Genomic DNA, 23,037 nt, shown 5'->3' with positions numbered 1-23,037 from the left:
GGGGGGGGTGGGGGGTGTTGCACTCTATGTGAGGAAGAGGCAACTTGCTGTTGATGAGTCAGTGGGCTACCCAAGAGTTTATGGGGAAGATTAGAGGGGAGACCAGCAAGGACATCTCCTACAGACAATCTGGCAGACCAGAAACCCTGAGATGGTTGTTGAAAAATCTGAGAAAAGTGAAGAAAGCAAGTAGCAGAATAAAGACATTCAATTTCAAGAGAGGTGACTTCAGTCTGCTCAAGGAACCAGTAGATGGGATGCCCTGAAGAGCAAGGGGGACAAGAGGCTGACTGATTTTCAGGAACAACCTCCTCTAAGGAGAGTGGTCTATCCCATCATGTAGAAAGTCCAGCGAGCCCTGAAGAAAGCTAGCATGTATGAAAAGGGATATATCCTGACTGAGCTAAAATGGAAAAAAAAAATGAAGTGTCCAGAAAGTGGAAGCAGGGATGGGCTACCCAGGACAAATACAGAGCCATTGATCAAACATGCAGTCATGGAGTTAGAAAAGCCAAGGCTCAACTGGATTAGAAGATACAGGTGTGAAGGGTTTTATAGGTATGTCAACAGTAAAAGGAAGACAACTGTAAATGTGACTCCACTGCTGAATGTGGCAGGAAATTTAATGACAATGGACATGAAAAATGTTGAGCTAATCCCCTTCTCCTTTGCCTTGGTCTTTACTGGCAATGTCAGCTCTCAGGATTTCCATCTGTCTCTGTTCAGCGACACTTCGGTGACAGATTGAGGTAATAGTAGGGAAGGACAATGAAGCTGGGGGCCACTTAAGTAAGCTGAGCATACAGAAGTCCATGGGACAGGGCTTCTTTCAAGGATGCCAAGGGAGCTGGCTGATGCCACTGTAAGATTGCTGCCTATCAACTCTGAAAGGTGGCAGAGACAGATCCCAATAACTGGGAAAAGGAAAATATCAGCCCATATTCAAAAAGAGCTAGACAGAGATTCAAGAGGGCTATAGTCCAGTCTTTTTCATCCAAGTCTCCAGGAAGACCATGCAACAAACCCTCCCGGATGACATTTCCAAGCATATATGTTTGCAAACAACCAATACAAATTTGCTAAGGACCTGAACAAACTAATTGTTATCTATGACTGTTCCTGTGGATAAACAGAGCACAGTGGATAGAATTTGTTTTTTCTTTGATAACGTTTATCACATTTTTTTCCTATAGAGGCTTTATAGCTCAATTATAGAGATGCAGACTAGATGAATGGATTATGAAGTGGTTGAAAAACTGAGTGGACCATTAGACTCAAAAGGTAGTAAGCAGAAGTTCAAAGTCCGGGTAGCAGCCTGTAAGAGTAATGCAGGGTGAGGTCAGGGTAGGGACTGATGTTATTTAGTGTTTCCATCTGTGATCTGGACAATGGATTAAATACATTGAAATGAAATGCTGTTAAGACACCAAACTGGGGTAAGGGCAGAGCAGCTGTTCAGAGGGACTTTGACAGGCTGAAGAAATAGGCTGACAAAACCCACATAAAGTCCAACAGAATAGCACCATGCAGCACCACAGATCATGAGTTGACTGGCTAGAGAGCACCTCTGCAGAAGAGGACTTGGAGGTCCTGATGGAATGTGAACAAAGACAGGGGTGTAACCTTGCAGTTGGTGCAAGCTAACTGCGTTGGTGAGAGTATAGCCAGCAGATCATTCAAAGTGATTATTATCCCTCAACTTGGCATCATGACATCCCATTTGCAGCACCATGTCCAGTTGTGGAGCCACTAATAAAAAAGATCTTAACAAACTACAATGAATCCAGGGGATGAAGACTAACATGGTTAGGGGGCTGGGAAAGGTAGAGACTGAGAGTACTCAGTTCAGCCTGAAGGGAAAAATAAGGTTGGATCTAATGGCTCTTCTGCTACCTAACAAGAGGGTTATAGAGAAGATGAAGCCACAGGTGCACTGCAAAATGCCAGAAGACAAGATGCTCAGTTGCAGAAAGATAAATTCCAGTTGGATGGCTGGGGGGGACAGAGAACTGAAACTGACAGGCTGCTCAGATATGTTGTGGAACCTCCTTTCTCAGAGATTTTCATATACCAACTGGAGAACCTGAGCAAGCTGTTCAGACTTTGAATGTAGCCCAGACTGAGCAGAAGGTAGGGCTAGGTAACCTTCAGAGGTGCCTTCCAAACGGAATGATGCTGAAATTCCACAGTAGCCAATACAGTTGGTGTATTGTATGGTTGGTTGGCATAATTCCATGAAAGGGAAATTTGAGATTTTATTCTTGCCTATTTCTGAGTGCTTATACGCTTAGGGGTTTTAAAATTTATTTACAGTGGCATGGAATTTTTTTTTTCTTTTTAATGAAATAAAACTAATTTGAATTTTTCCTTAATGTGTGCAAATTTGAACAAGATAGAGGACAGGAAATGTTATTTTTACTGTGAAAGAACCTTCATACCGGACTCTCCCCTGTGACTGAGGTTGAATCACTTGACATTTAGCTTAGCTCCCTCTTTGCTTTATACCTGTGTAACAATATTTCCCTGATGTCACAGAGCTATTATAAGAATGAACATATCAATTTCTGAAGTACACCCATGGAGTAACGACATCTTGACAACATTTATCTTTCTTTCTCACTTATTCAACATCACAGTTACCAGCACAGTATCAGTGGCTATGAGTGGGCAAAAATCTTGTACCTTTCCAGTCTCCAGATTTCAAAGGGTGTTTGCAGAATCTAGCTCTTCTAAACCCATTCAGGTTTCAGGATCGTCTGTGGTTTGGTAAATGTAGTATTTCTTCAGATGACTGTGCCACCTATGTTGACATACTCAACAGATCTTTAATGCCAATCACGATTAAGGAGGACATATGGGGCAGCTAGTCTTCTTTGCTCATCTAACACCGAATAGTGCATGTGTAATAGCTAAATAAAAGTTGTTTAGCATTCAACTGCCATTTGTACCATGGGTACTTATTTGAGTAATTTTTGGCAGTTGCATTTCTTAGGCTGGGCCTCCATTACTACTTCTAAATGAAAACGAGGTTTGCACAGTAGAACTGTACTGTTATTTTAAGGATTTTTCTTACAGCTGTTATAAAAGGCAAAAGCGCAGATCAGCAGGTTTAAGAAGTGCAAATGAAACCAGATCAGTAAGAGCTGCAACATCACAATTCAACAAGAGGGAGCCAAAAACTCAATACGACCATATGGAAACTGTACAATGTTGAAAGTGTTTGTTACCTTGATGCGAGAAGAAAAAGGCAATGATTTGTAAAAGACCTTGATGGAGATGATATATAATAAGCAGCAAAGTAAATCACTATAATGATTTTTTTATATACTTCACACAAAAAGAACCCTTCCTGAAAACATTAGTATTTGAAAAGCATATTGTTTGTGGAAAATCTGAAAAATACCATCAAGTTACTTAAATATATTGTTGCTCAATAAGTTATTCTTAGGTTGGAATACAGACAATCCAAGGAATTGACTGAACCCATACCGTACATCCCAATTTATCTCTTAAATTAATATGATTAACATAGCCCTCTATAAGACATGGTAAAAACCTGCCAGCTTAGGCAGCCTCTCTGGCATTCCTCATAGGTGGAGCTATTTCAATCACAAATTTAACTGACCTTTTTTTCTCTCTGCCTTTCATAAACTACAGATACAAATGCAGTGTGTGTATTAGCAACATAATGCACTGAATGACAACTTGATTCTTTATTTGATATATTGGAACAAAGAATAAGTGATTATCAAAGTTATGACTGACTTTAAGGGTCAGTAATACTTGACCTTCGTGTTAGACTTGTTCTCAAAGAGCAAAAATAAACTCCACAGGCAAATGCTACGTAAAACTTCACCCTCCATTGGTCATGGCTAATAACCTGCCCATCATACCAGAGGACAAAAGGTGGCTGTACAATAGAGCAGCCAGTCACTAGAGCTTTCCCAGGAAGCTTCACACAGTGGTGCTAGACAGACTTGTGAGAAAGAGGACTTTTGTTACATTACAGTAAACATTAACAAGCTGTTGGACCTAAAGAGCCCTATCCTGAATCCATTCTACAAACACATCTTCTGTTGACTACAGCAGGACCTCAGCAGGGGACAGTCTGTGGCCCAAATAGGAGGTCTAATTGGCAGAACAACTATTTAAAAGTGATCACACTTAAGTACTTTACTGTAGTCTTCCTTTTCCTCTTTAGCCTTCATCACCTTGTGGTTCACAAGATATTTTTGCTGTTACCCATTAATTACAGTGCTAACCCATTTATCCATGAAAACCTTTGTAAACAGAGATGTCCCTTGGGATGCAAGGATTAGAGTTTCAATTGTAGCAGCTTTGATGGTTGTGAATTAGGAGGAAGGAAGCAGGAAGAGGAAATCTGGAAATGGGAGAGATGCATATTTGTTTCTTTTTTAAAACTGAACTACTTCAGTTAAACAGTGTGGAAAAAAAATCTGTAGTTGTGATTTTCTATAGCTGGATTGATCTGACATAAACATAATGACATTCATAAGTAGAGGTAATACTCCATACCAGCTGGCACAGAGTCTCATTTTCTTGCTATACTGATTGATCCAATAAAAGGTGCTACCTCTACCTACAAATCTTCTCACAGGAAACTAACAGATGAGGATTACATTTTCATTAATAACCTCCAAGCCAAAAGCTCACATGTGATCTCCCAGCAGGATTGCCAGAAAGTAGAGTCAATGTACTTGGCTTCCTTTCTTCTCATCTGGTTGTCCTGGGCTAAGACATACTGATTGCTCTGGTATAATCACAGAGTCATCCTCCGTGGCTCACCAAAGATGCCTCTCTTACAGTCAGTTAGCAAGAAAGATGGTCTACCCTCGTGCTATGGATCCTAACCCTTTTCGAAGTCAGTCTCACTGCTGCCACTTCTTCTCTTTCTCTTTCACCATCGCACCTTCTCCCTACAGATACCTTTTCTCTGCAATCCTCCCTCCAACTCCAGATCCCTCCTGCCACATCCTCATCCATCCTCCTCCCAAAATTCTCTTTACCACCTCATTTCACACATGGGAACCCCAGCTCCCACTGGAAATTCTTGGCAGCTTAAACCCTCCTCTCTGCAACACTTCATCTCTAATTCTGGGCACCTTTGTCCCAATTGTTTGGCTGGGAATAAGAGTACATTCTAGTTATACCAGTCATTTTTATCGTAGTTCTGTCCCATACTTGTGCCAGGCAGCAAAGTAAGTAACCTGCATCTGTCACAGGAAGAGGTACAAACACTAGTATGTTCTGGAAGTTATCATAAAAAAATGTTCAAATCTGACAATATATAAAAAACTCCTGGAGAGACTACAAATAGGAGCTAAACAAATAAAGACTGACAGCCTCTAGGACTCTCATATTACTAGAGAAATTGTCTGCTACAGCAGAGGTGGTAAAGCTCTGCCTGGACATTAGCACATTTCTTCTCTAACCTGGAAGGGACTTGAAGGTCTCTCACACTCAATTACAAACAGAAACCAAAAATATGGGGTGCAGAAAGCATCATTTTTTTAACCTTTCCAAAACAAAGTTTTCTGATAGTCTTTCAAGGACACTGAGTTGACCACTGAAAACAGGAACACGCAGTACTGAGCAGCTAGGAGAAAAGTATTTTGTTTGCCCTTACTACAAAAAGAAAATTTAAGCCTGCCCATGCCTCAGCCGCACCATGTCAGGCTGGTTTAGTTTTCTACCTCCCGTCACCACCAGCTGGCAGGACAAAACTCCTCTCTTGATGGCCACTATAATTTTTCCATCGTTGTTCCCCGAGGTCCAGATAACCGTCTATTTTTGGAGGAGCAAACCTCCAAGAATGTAAGGTCTTTACAAAGGGCAGCTGGTGATATGCTGTACTCTTCTTATCCAAGACCTCTGTTCAAGCAACAAAACATTTAACTTCCTCTTGCCTCATGTGTGCAGCTGTCTGTTGAAGAATCCCTGAATCTAAATAAAAAAAATGGAAGGGTCAGAAAGCATAATCATTAAATCAAAGGGTAACTAATATTTTCTGTCCCTTTATTATAACAGTATATTTCCCAGGTGGGGGGGGTCAGCTAATTTAGTGTCCTGTCAAGGCTATTTAAAGGAAGGATTTACACAATAGTCAGAATGGGGAAAGATCAGATTTAACATCACAACTGTTAAATACAAATATTTATTACACTCTTAAGTTTTAAATGATTAGTTGATCTTATAAGACTCAAAGCTGCAATTGAAAGCTATTGGAAATATTAATTACACGACCCATAATAACAATAATGGTAAGAATTCTGAAAACTATTGTCAGTTTAGCACATAAAAGTCAAGAAAACATCAAAGATACATTTCTTCTGTGTATAAAACTATTGACAAATTGAATTGAGGAATTTCTTAGGGATGCACTCAGAATCTGATGTTTTGTTTTAGCTGTCTCTAAAAATGTCATTCATGCAGGTGGTAGCAGCTTCTAACATGGAAAATATTACAAAGAGAACAAGCTGCAAACTAGCTGAAATTGTCACCTCCCTGTATCTCTCTTTCAGACCATCAGTTTGGAAGGTCTGGCTTTCATCCTGCCTTTCCTCATTGCCTTATACAATGTTATATTCAAACTGGGGAAATTAGAAATCACCTCTAAGTCAAACAGTGTCTGAAATCTGCCCACAAATTGGTTCTCTTTGTCCAACCTAAATCTCATAGCCCACAGAATAACAGTGTCATTCTTGCACAAGTGATCAAAAGTTAGGAGGAGTTCATCCAGGAAGGGATGGTGGTAAACTACATCAGCAGCCAAAATGTAGTCAAAGTGACAGGAAGATCTAGGAAAGTTCTTTTCCAAATCAATTCCCCAAGACAATTCCTTAACATGAGGCTGGTTCTTGCATTTCAGCTTTGTATTTTGCAGAACATTGTGCTGAAGATTTCCCAGCAGTTCTGGCAAATCAGTGGCAGTCACAAGTGCACCTGTGGCAGGAAGAAAACAAACATAATCTTTGAATATAATTCAAAACATGAATAAAAGGCCATTCAAAAAATCCATTGAACAAGGAACTGATTTTACCATGTAGCTCTCACTGAAGGAAACAGAACAACATAAACACTCCCAACAGCACTTAGCCATTGTGCTTAAAATAAATATTTTTGGTTCCCAGTAGTTCTGCTTTATAGATTACCATCTAAATGCAGCTGGGGATGGGTGAGGAGAAATCAGCTACTTATCGCATCTTGATATGATATTGGTTAAAGTACAGTAAGCAACTAGATATTGAAGAATACCCATTACTGACTCCAAGAAGTCAGCCTGAGATTTAAGCATGGCTTCAGGTTCTTTTCTTTTTACATAGGAAAAAGCTTTCTCAGACTACAGAAAGCTAAAATTCTGTTACAATGCAGAAGTCACTGATCTGGATTACTCTTGAGGCAGAATAGGCTACCATGACAGAAAACACAACAGTGTCTGTAGCAGAAATATCAAGTTCTTGATCAGTTGCTCAAAGAAACTGCTGAACACAAATGGAAGGAAAGTGACCTGGCATCCAAGAGCTGTTTGGTCAATGGAAGGTGACGCATTGGTCCTACCTACATCTGGCTTCATCTGGTTCCCACTCACACCCTGTGAGGCCATTAGTCTCTTATTTTGGTCCCCTGATTAACACTGTTAATGACAACATCATCTACTGGGACCTCCTTTATTGCATCAATACACTCACAGCTTTACAGGAAAAAAAAATAACAGACCTGGTTTCCAAACAAGCCTTTTGGAATTTACTTTTTCTTGCTCTTGGAAGCTTTCAAACAATAGTCTTTTAGAAGAACTGAGCCACTTGCTTTGTCCTCCAGTATTTATCTGAGAGATGTTTCCAAGAGCATAAGAACAATGGCATGTACTCACCCAGTAAACTGGCTACTATGGAGACCAACCCAGTTCCAGCTCCAATTTCAATCACATTTTTGTCAACCAAATTGTATTGTTTAGAATTAGTTTCCAAAAAATAACACAGAACAAGAGCCTGTAGGGGAGGGAATCCATGAACATACTGAACAAATAAATTAAATAAATCCCTTCACTAAATATGCATTGTCATTTAAAAGCATGCAAAAAAATTCCTGTCTGTTCAAAAATTCATGTTTGTTCAGAAGAGCAATACTCACTCATTCAAGCACTGTCCCTAAAGGATCACAGCTCACTATGAGCTCCATAGGCTGACAAAATAATTGCCACAACATGCCTCTGTATAGGCTTGCAAAGCATTACAGCCAGAAGGAACAACTGCAATTATCTAATCTGTCATGCTGCATAACATGAGATATAAAATTCCAGTCAGCAATTCCTGCTTATAACTGCATTTACTTCTGGTTGAGTTAAAGCGAGTCCTTCACAAAGACATCTTGATATAAGGACTTTGAAAGAGAAAATTCACAACCACCCTGGTTAAGCCCTTCCAATAGTTAATTATTCCTAACAATAACTACTTCCCATCAGGATTCAAAAAGTACTAATAGATTTACTCCTTTTCTTAATCTTCAGTTTCTGTGTGCTTACCTTAAGCTTAGCAAACTTTTATAGCAAAGCCACAAAAGAGCCCTCAACAACTGTATATATGCATTTATAAACTGTGATTAAGAAGCTTCTTCAGCTTTTCTGCCCTGTCTCATCCTGACCACTGAGTTTTAGTTCACTGTTGAAATAGAAATTGCTAATTTCATTTCTCTGGCAAAGATAGTTTCCAGCTTGTCTCCCACATTTTTTCCCAGACTTTGATAATTATATAGCGTCCACTGATAAATACATATGATGGTTGTTACATCTTCCTGCAATACAGACGACCATTTGGAAAGGCAGTTATTAGTGGCTTTGTCTGGCACAGCAAAATTATGCCCTTATTTTTGCTTTTAACCAATTAAGATGTAGAAGGAAAGGAAGAGAAAGACTGTTGACGCAATGTTGACATACCAGAAATCCAAACAAAGTTTTTTTTCTTTCTGCTTCTTATTTCAGAGCAAAGAGAGCAAAGTTTTTTATGCAAACTTACATATATCTCATAATCAACAAAGCTTTGATATAGAAGTAAGTCTGTGAGTATCAGGACTAATTACAGCCATGTTACTAAAGATTGTGTCTGATGTTTCACTGACACTTAAAAACACATTATAGTAAGATTTTGTCTTAGTTCCATATATTCCTATAATTTCTTCCCTCACAGTTTTGACATACTCTGTTGTAGAAACTGGCTGGAAGTATCAAAATTTCTGTGGGTTACATTAGGGAAACTTTGAAATCTGGTTTCCTTTACATGAAACATGCAGAAACTTTATTTTGCTTAAAGTTTCTGCCCTCTCAACAAATTTGGCTGACTTTTTTCAAAAGAGTTCAAATACTGCTGGATGGAATAGGAAGGGAGAACATGAAAAGACACAGACAGAAGGGTTGCCTTCGTTCCACTGCAAAACTGGCTAAAACCCTTCCAGAATAAAGATATACTTTTCAGTACAGTCCATGATTTTGTGAGAATAATTGGCAGCCAGCCAAACTTTCCTTGAAGACATGCACTGAGGCTACAAAGAGATACAGTATAAATAACTTGTCCAGGTCTGCTAAGACAAGGGAAAATTTTTTGGATTTCAAAAGAGCAGAGTACGCTAGCTCTCCTCCACTGAACTATGGCTGTACTTCTTAAAAATAGTGTGATACTAGGGGGTTGATACTGTTGGGACAGAAATGGAGTCTCCTGGGTTTTAGTCTTCTCCCTTCTGGAGATAGTTCTGTTTCAGGGATGTTCTCTGAATGTTACAAGTGTCAATGGTGCATGGTGGCACCTCCCTGACCACAGTGGTTCACAGAATCACAGAATTGTCTGGGTTGGAAAAGACCTTGAAGATCATCCAGTCCAATCATCAACCCAACATTGACAGTTCCCAACTACACCAGATCCCTCAGCGCTAAGCTGACCCGACTCTTAAGCACCTCCAGGGATGGGGACCACCACCTCCCTGGGCAGCTCATTCCAACATCTCACAACTCGTTCTGTAATGAAATACTTCCTGATATCCAGTCTAATCCTTCACTGGCACAACTTGAGGCCATTACCTCTTGTTCTATCGCTTATTACTTGGTTAAAGAGACTCATCCTTTCACTCTTAATTATTTCAGAACAGTTGGCTGCACTGCACAGATTCAAAACCTTGAAGGCGGCTTTTTGTATGATGGGCATGTTGATGGTTCTTATATCAAGAGCCAAGGACAGTGGTTCTCTTCCACTAGATTTCTGGCTGTTTAAGAAACTGAAAGCTCCAGGTGAACCTTTTCCCATGTCTATATATTTACAAGGTAAATTTATAACAACCTACATGAGTAGGTTGAGTAGCTTCTTAATACCTCGGTGAGCTCATATCACAGCTATTTCTACAACCTGGATCTGCCTGCTATATAGCTGTCAGTATTTATAAAATGTACAGAAATGTAATCATCATAAGACTGCCATATTTTCTTCAAAATATGCTTGTAATTGGCCAGTAGGATCAGAATTTACTGGAAGGTGAGGAAGGGACACAAGATCATACATCTTTGTCATGAGGCACAAGCAAGAAGTATCATTTAAGCTTTGAGAACTGTGAATCTATATGAAATTAGACTACATCCAGGTTTAGGATTTGCAGAAAAGACACAGAGAAGCACAGAATGTTTTCTTTGGTTTTACAGCATGCAACGAAACATTTATCATGCAAAACAAATTAAAAGTTCTAGAAGACTCCAAAACCAAAAAAAATAATAATACTGCACAAATATTGTACCGATGGCCAGACGACTGCCCCGTAACAATCAGTGGCTTCTGTAATTCTTATCTCGTGGCCAGCAAAGTTAAAGCCTTCCCAGGCATTATGAGTTATAAGTGCAGGGAAAAACCGTCTTCTCATGATTTCTGCAACTACCTGTTCATCTTCTTTTTCCCCTAGAAGCAAAAGTAGAAAAAGTCAAACAGGCTGAGTGGACCCTTAATGAAATTACCAATTTATATTGAAAAGCTGATTTAGAAGCAAGAATGTGAATTACGTCTGTGAGTAAAAATACATTTCATCGTTAATGGTTATCATGATACACAAGAAGTCTCTTGAATTTTAACTGAAGTTTTAAGTGTATGACTAAGTAATTTCTTTCCTGTTTTGCTGAAGAAGCCAAATTCTTAAAAAGTAAAGAAGAGGAATGTTACCATATATTGCTTTCCATTTCAGCAATCCAAAAAAATTTTTAACTTCTTTTTTCTTTCAAAAACAGCTGCTCTAGCATAGACACTCACAGTCTTACGCACATGGATTTTTTATTTTCCATATCCTTTTCCTGTTCGTTTTCCCGACATTATGATTCTTTTTGACAGTAAACAAAAGGAGCCACAGTATCATAAGTCTGTCACAAAACTTGTGAAACTGATCCTAGCAACACAAACTGTGACGGAGAGAGCAAAAACACTGGTGTTGTCAGGAGAGCTTATCCACACACCCCAACAGAGCCCTGTCAGAGGGATTCTTTCCAGTTGGCTTGATATCCTGAATACCATCCCTGTTGCTAAGCAAAGGATATTTATGATAGCTAACCTAATTCCAGATAACTCTTCTAACAGGAGAGGATTCACTCTTTTTTAGCTGAATTCCAAGCCAGTTTCAGTTTTGTCATCATCACACAAAGATGCACCACAATGTTACAAAAAAAAAAAATATGTAAGTGAAGTCATCCAGACCATTTTCTTAGCAAACTCTAGAATCATTCCAACTTTTCACAGGAAATTTGCTTTCACAGCCAACTATGATCTCTTGGCAAATCAGCTAAAGCAAAACATGTTTACAAGGTATACGTCCTAGAAAGCAAACTAGAGGTTTAGATAACTGGGTTACCATCTTGTCCAAAGCAGAGTTTCTATATCAAGCCTACAGTTACCATCAGAATCATAGATATCAATATCAGGATCTGAACAGAAACTTCAGGCCTAATGGCTATTAAAAATTAAAACATTTATGTTTTCATCAGCATAAAACACATTGGTCTACTGAAGATTCTTCACCGTTTCTTCCCCCTCAAATCACTGCAGTCACAGGACATTATGGCCTCAGGTGTTGTCATTTGCTCTGCCATGTGCCTCGGTACTTTTATTGCCATAACCTATTGACAAAATATCTCTCCCTTCCTTGTGACAGAGGACCAAGGAACAAAATCAGGGGTGAACAAAGAAAGAGATAATATCAAACAAAAATACATCAGGAAGATGCTCAGGCTCATTAGTCAGTGCTTTAAGCTTGTAACTCAACTTACTCTGAGCATCAGAGAAAACTAGAGAATAGCAACAAACAAGGAAGAAAAAGCTAAAATATTCATCTTCGATCTTAGTATGTTGACACTAAGACATAATCTGAAAGTTAAACAAACAAATCCCAGCAACAAAAATCAACTAACCAGTCAATGGTACTCCAAGAATTTACTGGGGCAGGAACACTAATCATGGGATAGAGCAAAATTAAAAATAATGTAGCACATACACTACTGGAAAAAATAAAAACAGTATAATTCTCTAAAGGTAACTTAAATAAAACAGTCAACATTGAAACTATGACATTTTAAGATGCTAGGAAATGAGTGGTATGTGGCAGCCCATTACACCTTCTGCAAGCCTCTAATGTTAAGTGGAGAGATAACATATGCGTCATTGTGCCTGCAAGCAGGGAACTGTGCACAAACATGAGTAGTGCCAGAGAAATGCTGCTCCAGGGCAAAATTAATCTTTTCTTATGAAAGAATTAATATGAAGCTGTCTTATTATATGTATCGTAAGTGCATTTAAGATATCCTGTTTCCAGACACACCAGATATAGCCTGCTTTTAATCTTCTCTGATTGCTTAGAGCAGTCTGATCTTGTTCTGTGATCAGTGCTAGCTGTGGAAGTAAAAAGCTGTTCCTTCTATTACCTCCTAATTACAACTATTTTTCTTGATTCTTGCTTCCTTGACATTTGTTTTGGATTTAATTTTTGTCAAAAAAGCTGTAACTTATGAAGTCTTAACTTCTAAAGCTTCTGTCATAAGATCTATAAAACTTTAGCAGTATTAAATCTACCTCCCTAGTGCTCAGTAAACATTTCTCACCTATTCCCTACACTATCAGCAATCTTCCTATAATACTTGAGGCTTGCATAGCATCTATGCTAACAGAGTTTGTAGGCCACTGTTCCCTACCTGAGCTAAATTGTCCACACACTGGAAAGAAGAATCCCAAATCTGATGATTAATAACAGCACTTAAATCTTTGGCCATTTTAACCCTTTGATAATCCCACAGGTGGATTATCTGGAGAAGTTTACATAATTTTTGTATTTTTGATGAAGAATGCTGACAAAACAAGGAGTGCAGATTTTTAGTCAGATTTTCTTACTTACACAAGGTCCCCTTCATACTGCAAAAGTCACTCTTCTATTTTCTGCTTTTTATCTTTCAGAATAATTAAACTTGGAAGACAAAGGAAAGAAGTTAATTTTTCTATAACTGCCTTCAGAGCAGTTAGAACAGAAAAATAATGAACTAGTGGTAAATTTTTCAAGCAACAAAATTGTGAGCAGAGTAAGCAAAATCCAAGTGAGAGGAAGTCTCTTAAATACTTGCCAACACTGAGAAAGTTCTGCTGGTACTTTGATCAAAGTAGTTTCTTGATAACAGATGTAAAAAGCTGACAGGAAGTTATGCTCGTGGAAATGTTTATCTCTGTGTTAGTCCATATTCTCTTGTTCAAGAAGAAAAAAATCTTGGAATTATAACTCAGTTAATGGATTTCAATGACATTTTAAGACAACATGATCTGATTCATCAGTAGAATAGGGTCAGACAAGAGAAGAGGAGACCTGACTGACCTGGCTCTCAATTTTTGTAAGAATGGAAGTGCATAATGGGCATTTCCAGAAATACTACTTCAGCACCAGCAATACTACTTGAGTACTTGACTAAATTGTCAGAACTTAAAGGTATAGTAAGACTGCTTCCTCCCTTCTTCATTTGTCTGGATCTGACCAGTAGGTTTGCCCTCACTCCCCTTCTGTGATGTGGAGAGGCATGGAAGTGGTATATACATAGAATTACTTTCTTCAGCCTATTCATCTCTTTGCATGAGCATGTATACATAGAAACCACTGGAGTTTCAGGTGCTAGAACCATATTTACATTAAGATCAAACAGTCTGATCCTGTTCAGGTAACATATCGAAATAGAGATAATTTTTGTTAGTGAAACAGATAGTGCCCCTTTGGTCTTGAACTTGTGTTCACAAAGAAGTTCCTGTCTACAGATGCCCCAAGTTCTTCTTGAAACAGAATCTGAATATTTTTAAGTTTCTTAAGACTTTCTGCCTAATAGGTTAATTTGTTCCTGAGTTCTTTGAAATACTGCAGGTAAAGTATTGTTTATGATAAATGGCTAACACCGTTGGAGCATTTTCTTTGAACTCTGATTTTAAGTCAATACCAGAGCTGAGGGAGAGAAGTCATATACTGCTGACACATCTTGCACTATATCAACCACATCATTAAGAAAACAGCATAAACATCATTCTCAAAGGCAAAGCAATCATCATTATTACAACTGAAATGTGAATATAGTTTTCCAAAGAGACATGCTAAATCATGTGGAAGACTGGAGTTGTGAAGTCAGTGGCAGATTAGAGAAACGCATGTCAAGCTGCAAAATCTTGTGTAGGGAACCAGAGGATTTTGCTGACACATTCAAATGTCAGACGAAATGTTCTGTATCAGAACAAAACCTAAAGAAAAGAAAAGGACATGAGTTCTGCTGAAACAGAGTTGGAGAAGTCTTTCAAGTGAGGAAGGAAAGGCAGAAGGAAAATAACAGGAGATAGATCAGGTCAAAATGGAACAAGTTTCAAACTGCAGCATGTTTTTCTTTAACAATGAAGTACATCACACCAGCAGGCCTTAGGCTAAATTTATCTGCACACTTTCTGCTTAGAATGGGTAGAAATAGTACTAGAAATGTGCTACATGATCAGCTGTTTTCTCTACATCAATTGTCATAAAATCATACTTGGGAGTATACAGCTCCATCAGGAAACAGTAAACTTAAAATTCAGTTGGGTGTCTTTCATCAATTAATAGCATACGTTAAATCTCTCACTGAATATCTAATGATGCTGCCTATATTAATGCATTATCTACTGAATAAAAAGGGAATAGAAACAGGCACTCTTAAACAGCACTTAAAATGCAGGAAAAACAGCAAAGACAAGAGGGCTAAATTAAAAATATTTTTTTAAAAAAATAGATACCACTGTCTAGATACCTGAATTAAAATGAGACTAAAAAGGGAAGTGAAATGACCTTTCCACACAAAAGCTGTGAAGAATATACTAGCAGTCAATAATCTCCGTTTTCAGACTAATTCACAAATAGCACACAGAGTAACAACCTTCAAGTACTTTGCTAATGGCTTAGGACAGCATTAATTCAGAAACAACCCTTTCACCCAATGATTCATGAAAACAACATACAGTGGAAAAAATACAGATTAGTCTCTTTCAAGTGCTGGCCTGACCCTGTTTAATCTCTTGAGGTCAAATGGTGTCACATCTTATGGTGATAAGGAAATAAGATCCAACCATCTTCTGCTTCTCTTCTGCTTTGATGGATCTTCTCCAACTGGCAAAAAGAATGAAATCCAAGCCTTCAGCATGAACTTGACCTGACAAGGTTCAGCCCTACAGCAACATATTCTCCCTTCTTCAGAAGCAGTATACTCTCACCTGCAGAGTTTAGATTTAAAATTTACCATTTAGATTTGTACTTACAAATATTTTAAGAACCATCTATCAACAGCTGTGAAGACACACACAGTTCCTCTGAGACTTCTCAGCAACTGCCTCTGAGTTTGATGAACACAATAGGACTACATGTGCTGACGTTACTGATAGAGTAATGAATGAAAGTTCCAAGAATTCACAATAGCCAGGACTCTTCAGATCTCCCCACTCTGGACACATAGAACTGGAGTCATTCAAAACAAAGATTCAAGATGTATTCTTCATATATACAATATATACATAATATATGTCATATACATCACATAACACACACACACACACACACACATATATATATATATATATATATATATATATAGCTATCTATATATCCTAACATCAGGAAGATACCTGTGGAAAGATCAGTAAGGGAACAGATCTGCAACCAGTTCTGTAACTGTAAGAGATGACTGGAGAATAATTACATTACTACACTGATAGGAATCATCAGAAGGCATCCCTATGAACCCATGCAGGTACTTCCAATGGCTCAGAATTTTACCCCAAATCCACATGAGGTCCCAGTTCTAAGGGACTCGAGTATCACAATTTTTACTGACCTACTGACATCTCAGGATCAGAGCCCTGGTCTGGCAAGCATTACAGATGGCTCCATGGAAACATAATCAATCCTGAATCACAGAATAGTCCCCAAATCACAGATGGTATCACTTAAGTATATTTATTTCATTATATATACTTATTTCTACTTCATTCTATTCCATTACAGCTACAGACCCTTAAAGGAAGGGGTTAGGAGGGAAGTCTTATCATGTGCTTGACTTTTCAGACGTCAAGATGTAACCTACACCTTTCTAAGTACTGTTCCAGTACTCATCTAAACTACACAGTGAATTTTTCCTTACTTCATCCCTACCTACAAAAAGGCAAATGATCATGTAATCAAGCATAGGCATTCAAGTACATGCATTACAAGCTCAATCTGCTGAAGTGACGGCAACAACAAGGTATATTATATTGATTAATCTGAGATACTACGTCAGGGTAATATAATGCTTGAAACTTTATACTTTGAAATGCAGAAATACAAAACTGCTGCCCACGGGCAGCCTTTTCACAGCCAAGAGACAAGGTGCACTTAGCTCAGAGCATGAGGAGACCAAGAATAGGAGAGGGGTATGCTCACAGTATCCAGTCTTTGTATTTACCCAGGCTTGAAAGGCACATTTTCAATTTGAAATTCACATCACTGATATCCCAGACCCATCCAAGTCACCAGTCATCCAAAACAATTAGAAGACTGAAAAATAGAAGTACTGTAGTCAGATTATCTCATGTACACATAATGAATTCAAACGTGTCAGGTACTTCCCTTGTTTCTTCCTCATGTTTGTCTGTCATTGAAACCATCTACAGGTCTAGGCTCAGCAGCTATTTAATCTCTAAAGATAACTCAATGATTTGACGATAAAAGCAGACTGTTTTCTTAAATTAGAAAGTCTAATGTACATTATAAAAGGCCAACAGCTAATTTCCTGATGGATAGGAAGGCTCTGAATGAGTAATTTAGACACTGTAAGCCATTTTTTACCTTGCTGGGTCAAGAGGGCTTTGTGACATTGAAAGCTCTTACTTCCTTGTAACAGCATGCCAGAACACACCAGGTGCCACAGCCAGTGGAACAGAAGGGACTCAATAAAATGCCTGCCAATTTCCCCTACCAATAATTCTGGATTTCTAAAATATTCCTTTGAGGAAAGGACCTGAAAGTAACCCAAAAACCAATCCATGCAAACATACGATCTTTCTTGTGTGGTAGTTGAGAAATATTTAACTTAGTGATGAAATGCAGCTACTGTAGAGGGGAAAGATGTGAAAACAGAAAAGACAAGCACATGGCTGAGAGGGGAGAATATGTTACAGAATTCTCTACAGAGTTAACGCATGCTTTGATTATCTGAGTGTTGCCTCCAATTTCTGTTCTATCCATACAAAAGAAATTTCCATTTAGGTTTAGCAATATCTTCAGCTAAAGCAGGTCTACTTGATGGGAGGAGAGAAAAAGAACAGAGAAGTATTAATTCATCAAATTAATATACCTGATGTTTACTATAATATTTGAATGCTGCCACTTTCAAACAAAAGAGCTCAGACATTCAGAGAAGATGTATTTTTAGACTGCTCTGATTTGCTGTGAAGGTGCAGTTTAGCTCTAGTCACTCCTTAATTGGTTTATACTCCTCTCTTATTCCACGCTAACTCTTTTAGTCTTTCTGTGGAGACAGTTTGTTGCCTAAGAGGAGTAGAATTTGAGTTCTGATATTTCAGGTCAATCCTGCAATGAATTAAAAATACATAGGTAACTAATGGCATGACTTCTATGAGTTTGGGATTTCTTTTTCATGTTTTGAGATAAGAATTAATGGAATAGGTTGTTTGGTTGTCTTTTTTGTTTTGTTTTGTTAAGATAGAAGCTTAATTCAAAGCTAAGAGACAAAAAAGAGGAAGATGAAAGAAGGGAAGGCAAGTGGTAGGAAGATATAGCAAAAATGTCATTTATATATGGTATAGATAGGCTCATTTTTTAACCATCACTGTTAATTGAAAAGTCTGCTATATAAAGAATGGTTCATCAATTTAAGCACTCAGAAAATGGAGGAACTGGGTGCTGGACCTTCCGCAGAAGGATTCAAATTTGCAACTCATTCGCCCAAGGACTGTGTTCCAGCCACCCCACAGAAGCAGGTGCTTCCCCTCCCCTCCATCACCACCTGAGGAAGGCTATCAGAAAACCAGGATTGCAAGAATCATGTTACAAAGACAACAAACAAGGAAAAGCCCAGCTATGAATTGGGCATTCCATTGTGAAGAAGCAGACTTGGGCTCCATGCTCTGGTCCCAGGCTGGTTTTCACATTTTATAGCAAAGTCTCTGAAGTCAATGGAAAAGTGTTAGTGGGGAAGGGTGTGAGAAAGGCAAGAAGTGTCTTTAGAAGTAATCCAGCAAGAAGGAATGAGACGCTAAGTCACTCCCTCTTCCCAGCTGAATTTCTAAGTTACAGGGTCAGGCTGCTTTTCACTTGCCTCCCTTCCAACAATGTCCCATCTAAGGCATCTTTCTGGACTCCACCTAGAGACCTGAAATGACTGCACAAATTGCTATCAATTAGGACATCTGTCAAGCAGGGTGAGTAAGAAGGAGTGTGTCCCTTCTAAAACGCTGGAAGATATGTGAAGGTTACCAGGTCAGCATTTTCTCACGATATTTATGGATTAAAAACTGAGCCCTGGCCAAGTGAAGTGAGATAATGGAGTGTCAAGGACAAGTATGGTTTGCAAACTTGCTCTCCTCCTTTTGTCTCAGAGATAAAATTATTCTGGTGCGAGTTTAAATAATGCAACTGTGGTAAAGTAATTCAGTATGAAGAATTCAAGACGAGAGTGGAAGAATCTTATCTTAGAAAAGTTTAGCCAAGCAGAGTTAAAGCTAGTGATCAAGAGAAATCATGAGAGGAAAGAAAAGATATAGGTGTGAAGGAGAACTGATTGGATAAAGACACCAGAGGAAAGATCAGACTGGATGAGGACCTGCCTGTGAGCTGAGAACCAGTAGTAATGGCAATCATGAACAAGAATGAAGAGTTTTAACCTGGAGACCTTGTGACAAGACGATTAAGAAGGAAAGGGGAAGGCACAAAATATAAAGAGCTCAGACTGGAACTTGCAGAGAAACTGAACTGGAGGAAGAACCCCAAGAAACAGAGGTTGAGACTGGATAGGTGGAGTCAAATGAAATGACAATGGGGAAGGCGGTAGAGGAAAAGGATGAGAACAAGGAAGGCACAGGCTCACGGTGACTGAGCAGATAAGTCTCCATGCAGCATATTCAGCACTCTTCCACCTGGCATGGAACTTAATATGCCAAAGTCTGATGTCAGATGAAACTGTAAAGATAATCCATTTTCCATTCATGTCCCCTCATACTCTTAAACTAGTTTTTCTAGACATGGAAGAGAGCTATCTGCTATTGCTATCAACACAGTTACTCTGTTAGCTAAGTGGAATATATTTCTATATTTGATCTAAAGATTCTGCCCTATCGGCTAATTTTGAATACATCGACCTAATGTCCCAGAACTCAATTTATTTTCATAATTCAAAAGCTTAAAAAATTACATGTAGACTCACTCCTCCCCACCCTGAATCCTGCATGAAAGGAACATCAATATTAGAGAGCCAAGCTTGCAGAAGCATAGAAATGCCTGCACCACTTCAGCCCTTATGTACTACAGAATACATAGTGACAGTCATCAATATTTCAGTCTTTAGTAGCTCTGTCTTTAATATTTATACTTCTAGCTATTTCTTCCCCCAATGCTCATGCTTCTTTGCATGGGATCAACTTGAGCACTTTGTTCAAGTTAGAATTACACAATGGGAAAGGGAATTGCATTAAAGAAAATCTCCAGATAAAAGCACTTGAACAGTGATTTGTGGAAGAGCAATCTATACCAATCTCTATCAGCCACCTTCTTGTGCAATGTCAGCTTTCCAGAGAAGGTCATCGATTTGGGGTACTTTAAAAAAGTATTCAAAAACAAAATAACAAACATTAGTTTCATTAAGCAAATAATTTGTTTTAAGTATCGAAGTCAGGTCCAAATCTCCACCTTGCCTCGCTGAACAGGTAGCAAAGCAAAACCAGACACTGAGTTCTCTCGAAAAAGCAGAAGCCCAAAAGTCTGGCTTTACATGCACCAAGACTCAGCTGAGATTTTAAATAAAAATATTATGAAAAATAAAACATATTTTTTTAAAAACTCTCCTTTCATATTCAACTGTAGAATGTAACTAAACCACATCCAAAAAACCCACATGCACTTGCCCTAAAACCTTGTTTACTCCTGGTGACCCCTAAAAGGAGACTGCTCATGATGCTTTAGGATCTTGAAAGATGTGCAGCCATGAACTTGCTTAAGAGAAAAAGCTGACAACAGCCCCTGAAGGTATCTGAAGATTAGATTTGAGGCTGTCTAGACAGAAACCAAGCTTGTAATGACCAATTCTCCCTAATTGACACCCCGCTAACAAACCTCTCCTGAATAGCTTGATCATAATCCTGGCTTCATTCCCTGGAACCAGTTGCAGGCAAGATGCCAGGCACTGGTAGGAAACCACCAGGACCAGAGTATGCGGGCATAGCAGATACTTACTGCATAGGTAGAATACTACAACAGCGCTATCTGTTGTATTTCCTGTACAAGTGCCATAAACACAGGGAAAAAAAAAAAAAAGAATGAGAAGATAGCTCATGGTCAGCATGACACTTTGTTCCTTATAGTTAACAATATTCCTAAATGCAATAAGATAATTTAATGAAGTAAGAAACATTTTACCTTCTTGTCTTTCCAATTCTCTTATCAGTTCATTTTGTAGATTATTATGTTGTGATGTCAAATCCATACTGTGCCACAAAATCTGGGACAGAGAAACACAAGCCTGCCTGAATAAAGGCTTTAATTCTTTTTCCCCACATAACCTTCACCAAAAAAAAAAAAAATTACATGTATTATGCTATAATTTACTTCTATTGATAATCAAGACAAGTAGACACATAAATATCAGTATTCAAAGCATAAAGAAACCAGAAGCAGCAAACTAGTTCAACTGTTCTACTCTCAGAGATTAAAAAGCAAGTAGATTAAAAAGAAAAAAAAAAAAAAAAAGAGCTTTGATAAACATTTAAAATATTTTATTAAATGTTTAAATTAGAATCAATTCAATTCAGGGTTGGTAGACTTAGAAACAATTGAAAGGAAAGGTAGCAACAAATGTCTGAATGAGAAAAATTGCACTAAAAGGGTCTAATCTTGTTTGAATTAATTGGCTTGGAAGGGAACATGCAGAACGGAATGAGTATGTGCCTATAAAAAAAGACACAGAACATACAGACAAGTGAAAAAATTAATAGGAAAAGTATGACAGAGTAAAATTCAGGTGTCTGCAGAAAAGCAGACAGATAACCAACAGTCTCCAATTCTTGGTATTTTAAAACCAGGAAAACACTGAGTTCACAAAAACAAACAAACAAACAAACAAAACAGTGCTCTGATAATTTTTAAAGCTCTTATGCTGTCATATGGAAATCTCACCGATTTTTGAAGAAATGGTTGGAGTCAGAATACAGTTAATAATCTACAGACATCTAAAACCCCAATAGGGATGTAATTAAACAATGCAATGGGTGAAGGAGTATCTCTATCTATTTAAAAAAAATATCAAAGTGAAAGCATACATCGAATATAAAGAAAAATTCCTCACAATGCAAAGCCTTAGGCAGATTTTCCTCTGTGCTTCAAAGGACGACAGCATAGAACAGGCCTGTCTTCCTAGAAAGGATGCACCATACTCTCTTGACGTTACCCTACAAAAGGCATACAGGTTTAATGTTTAACCTTATCATCACGATGCCAGCAGCCATTAACCTATCTGAAGGTGAAAAATAACTCTGGGGGCTTCTACACACCACTGTAACTTGTAGAACAAAAATACTATTATATTTATGTCTATGAACTTAGCCATAGTAACATCATTACATGGGGAACAGAAAACAGTTTCAACGGGATTCAGTCTTTGTATTCATCTTCAGAATAACAAATAGTATTAGAAACTACTGGGATATTAAGTAGTAAATGTTAACACAAATCTATCAGTTTGTCATCTACCTCAGAAGCCTAAAAAAGACTTTTTCTTATTAGAAGATAACAATAACAGGTTCATAATCAGTCCCTTTGCATTCTGAAGGACAAGCAATGTTGCACTATAAAATCACCCTTAAAGGCAAAACCTTTGTACTTTGTGGTCCTCTACTTTTTTTTTTTTTTTTTTTTCCTTCTAAAAATATCCTTTGAGGTACACTGAACCACTCAACAACCTGTCTGGCTTATACAGCAATTCAAGAGTAGTACAAGCAACTAAAGAGTGCAGAACAGCTTGGTTGTTGAGTTACGTTGTTTAAAGTAAATGATACCAAGTAGTTTAAAGACACAGGCAAGTGAAATACCGCTAGCATCTGCTGCATTTCAAGTCAACCTTACCTGAATCTCCTGTGGCTTTCCGAAGATGGTACTCAAACAGAAAAGTCCTTATCTGCCCAGTTGTTTCCCTGGCAGGCAGAAGCGCGCTCCAAGGCGCGTGTCACGCACTGCCAACACCCCCACTCCAGCAGCAATAAT

The 23,037-nt window shown here is 38.3% G+C and overlaps 1 protein-coding gene across 1 annotated transcript; it reads right to left on the bottom strand.

The window, feature by feature from the left end:
- Positions 1 to 4,416: 4,416 nt before the first annotated feature.
- Positions 4,417 to 23,035, bottom strand: LOC113485959 (protein-lysine methyltransferase METTL21E-like). The gene is made up of 6 exons (XM_026859442.1): positions 22,900 to 23,035; positions 22,124 to 22,226; positions 21,199 to 21,280; positions 10,792 to 10,949; positions 7,892 to 8,009; positions 4,417 to 6,963 (listed from the first exon to the last, which is right to left on the bottom strand). The coding sequence occupies exons 2-6, from the start codon at positions 22,172 to 22,174 to the stop codon at positions 6,539 to 6,541; spliced, it is 834 nt and encodes a 277-aa protein (XP_026715243.1). The 5' UTR covers positions 22,175 to 22,226; positions 22,900 to 23,035; the 3' UTR covers positions 4,417 to 6,538.
- Between the last annotated feature and the right edge of the window lie 2 nt (positions 23,036 to 23,037).

This window comes from Athene cunicularia (assembly GCF_003259725.1).
Source record: "Athene cunicularia isolate RWA chromosome 1 unlocalized genomic scaffold, athCun1 chr1_part1, whole genome shotgun sequence".
NCBI lineage: Eukaryota > Metazoa > Chordata > Aves > Strigiformes > Strigidae > Athene > Athene cunicularia.
The sequence above is the reverse complement of the archived record's forward strand: the minus strand, read 5'-3'. Positions and strand labels throughout refer to the sequence as shown.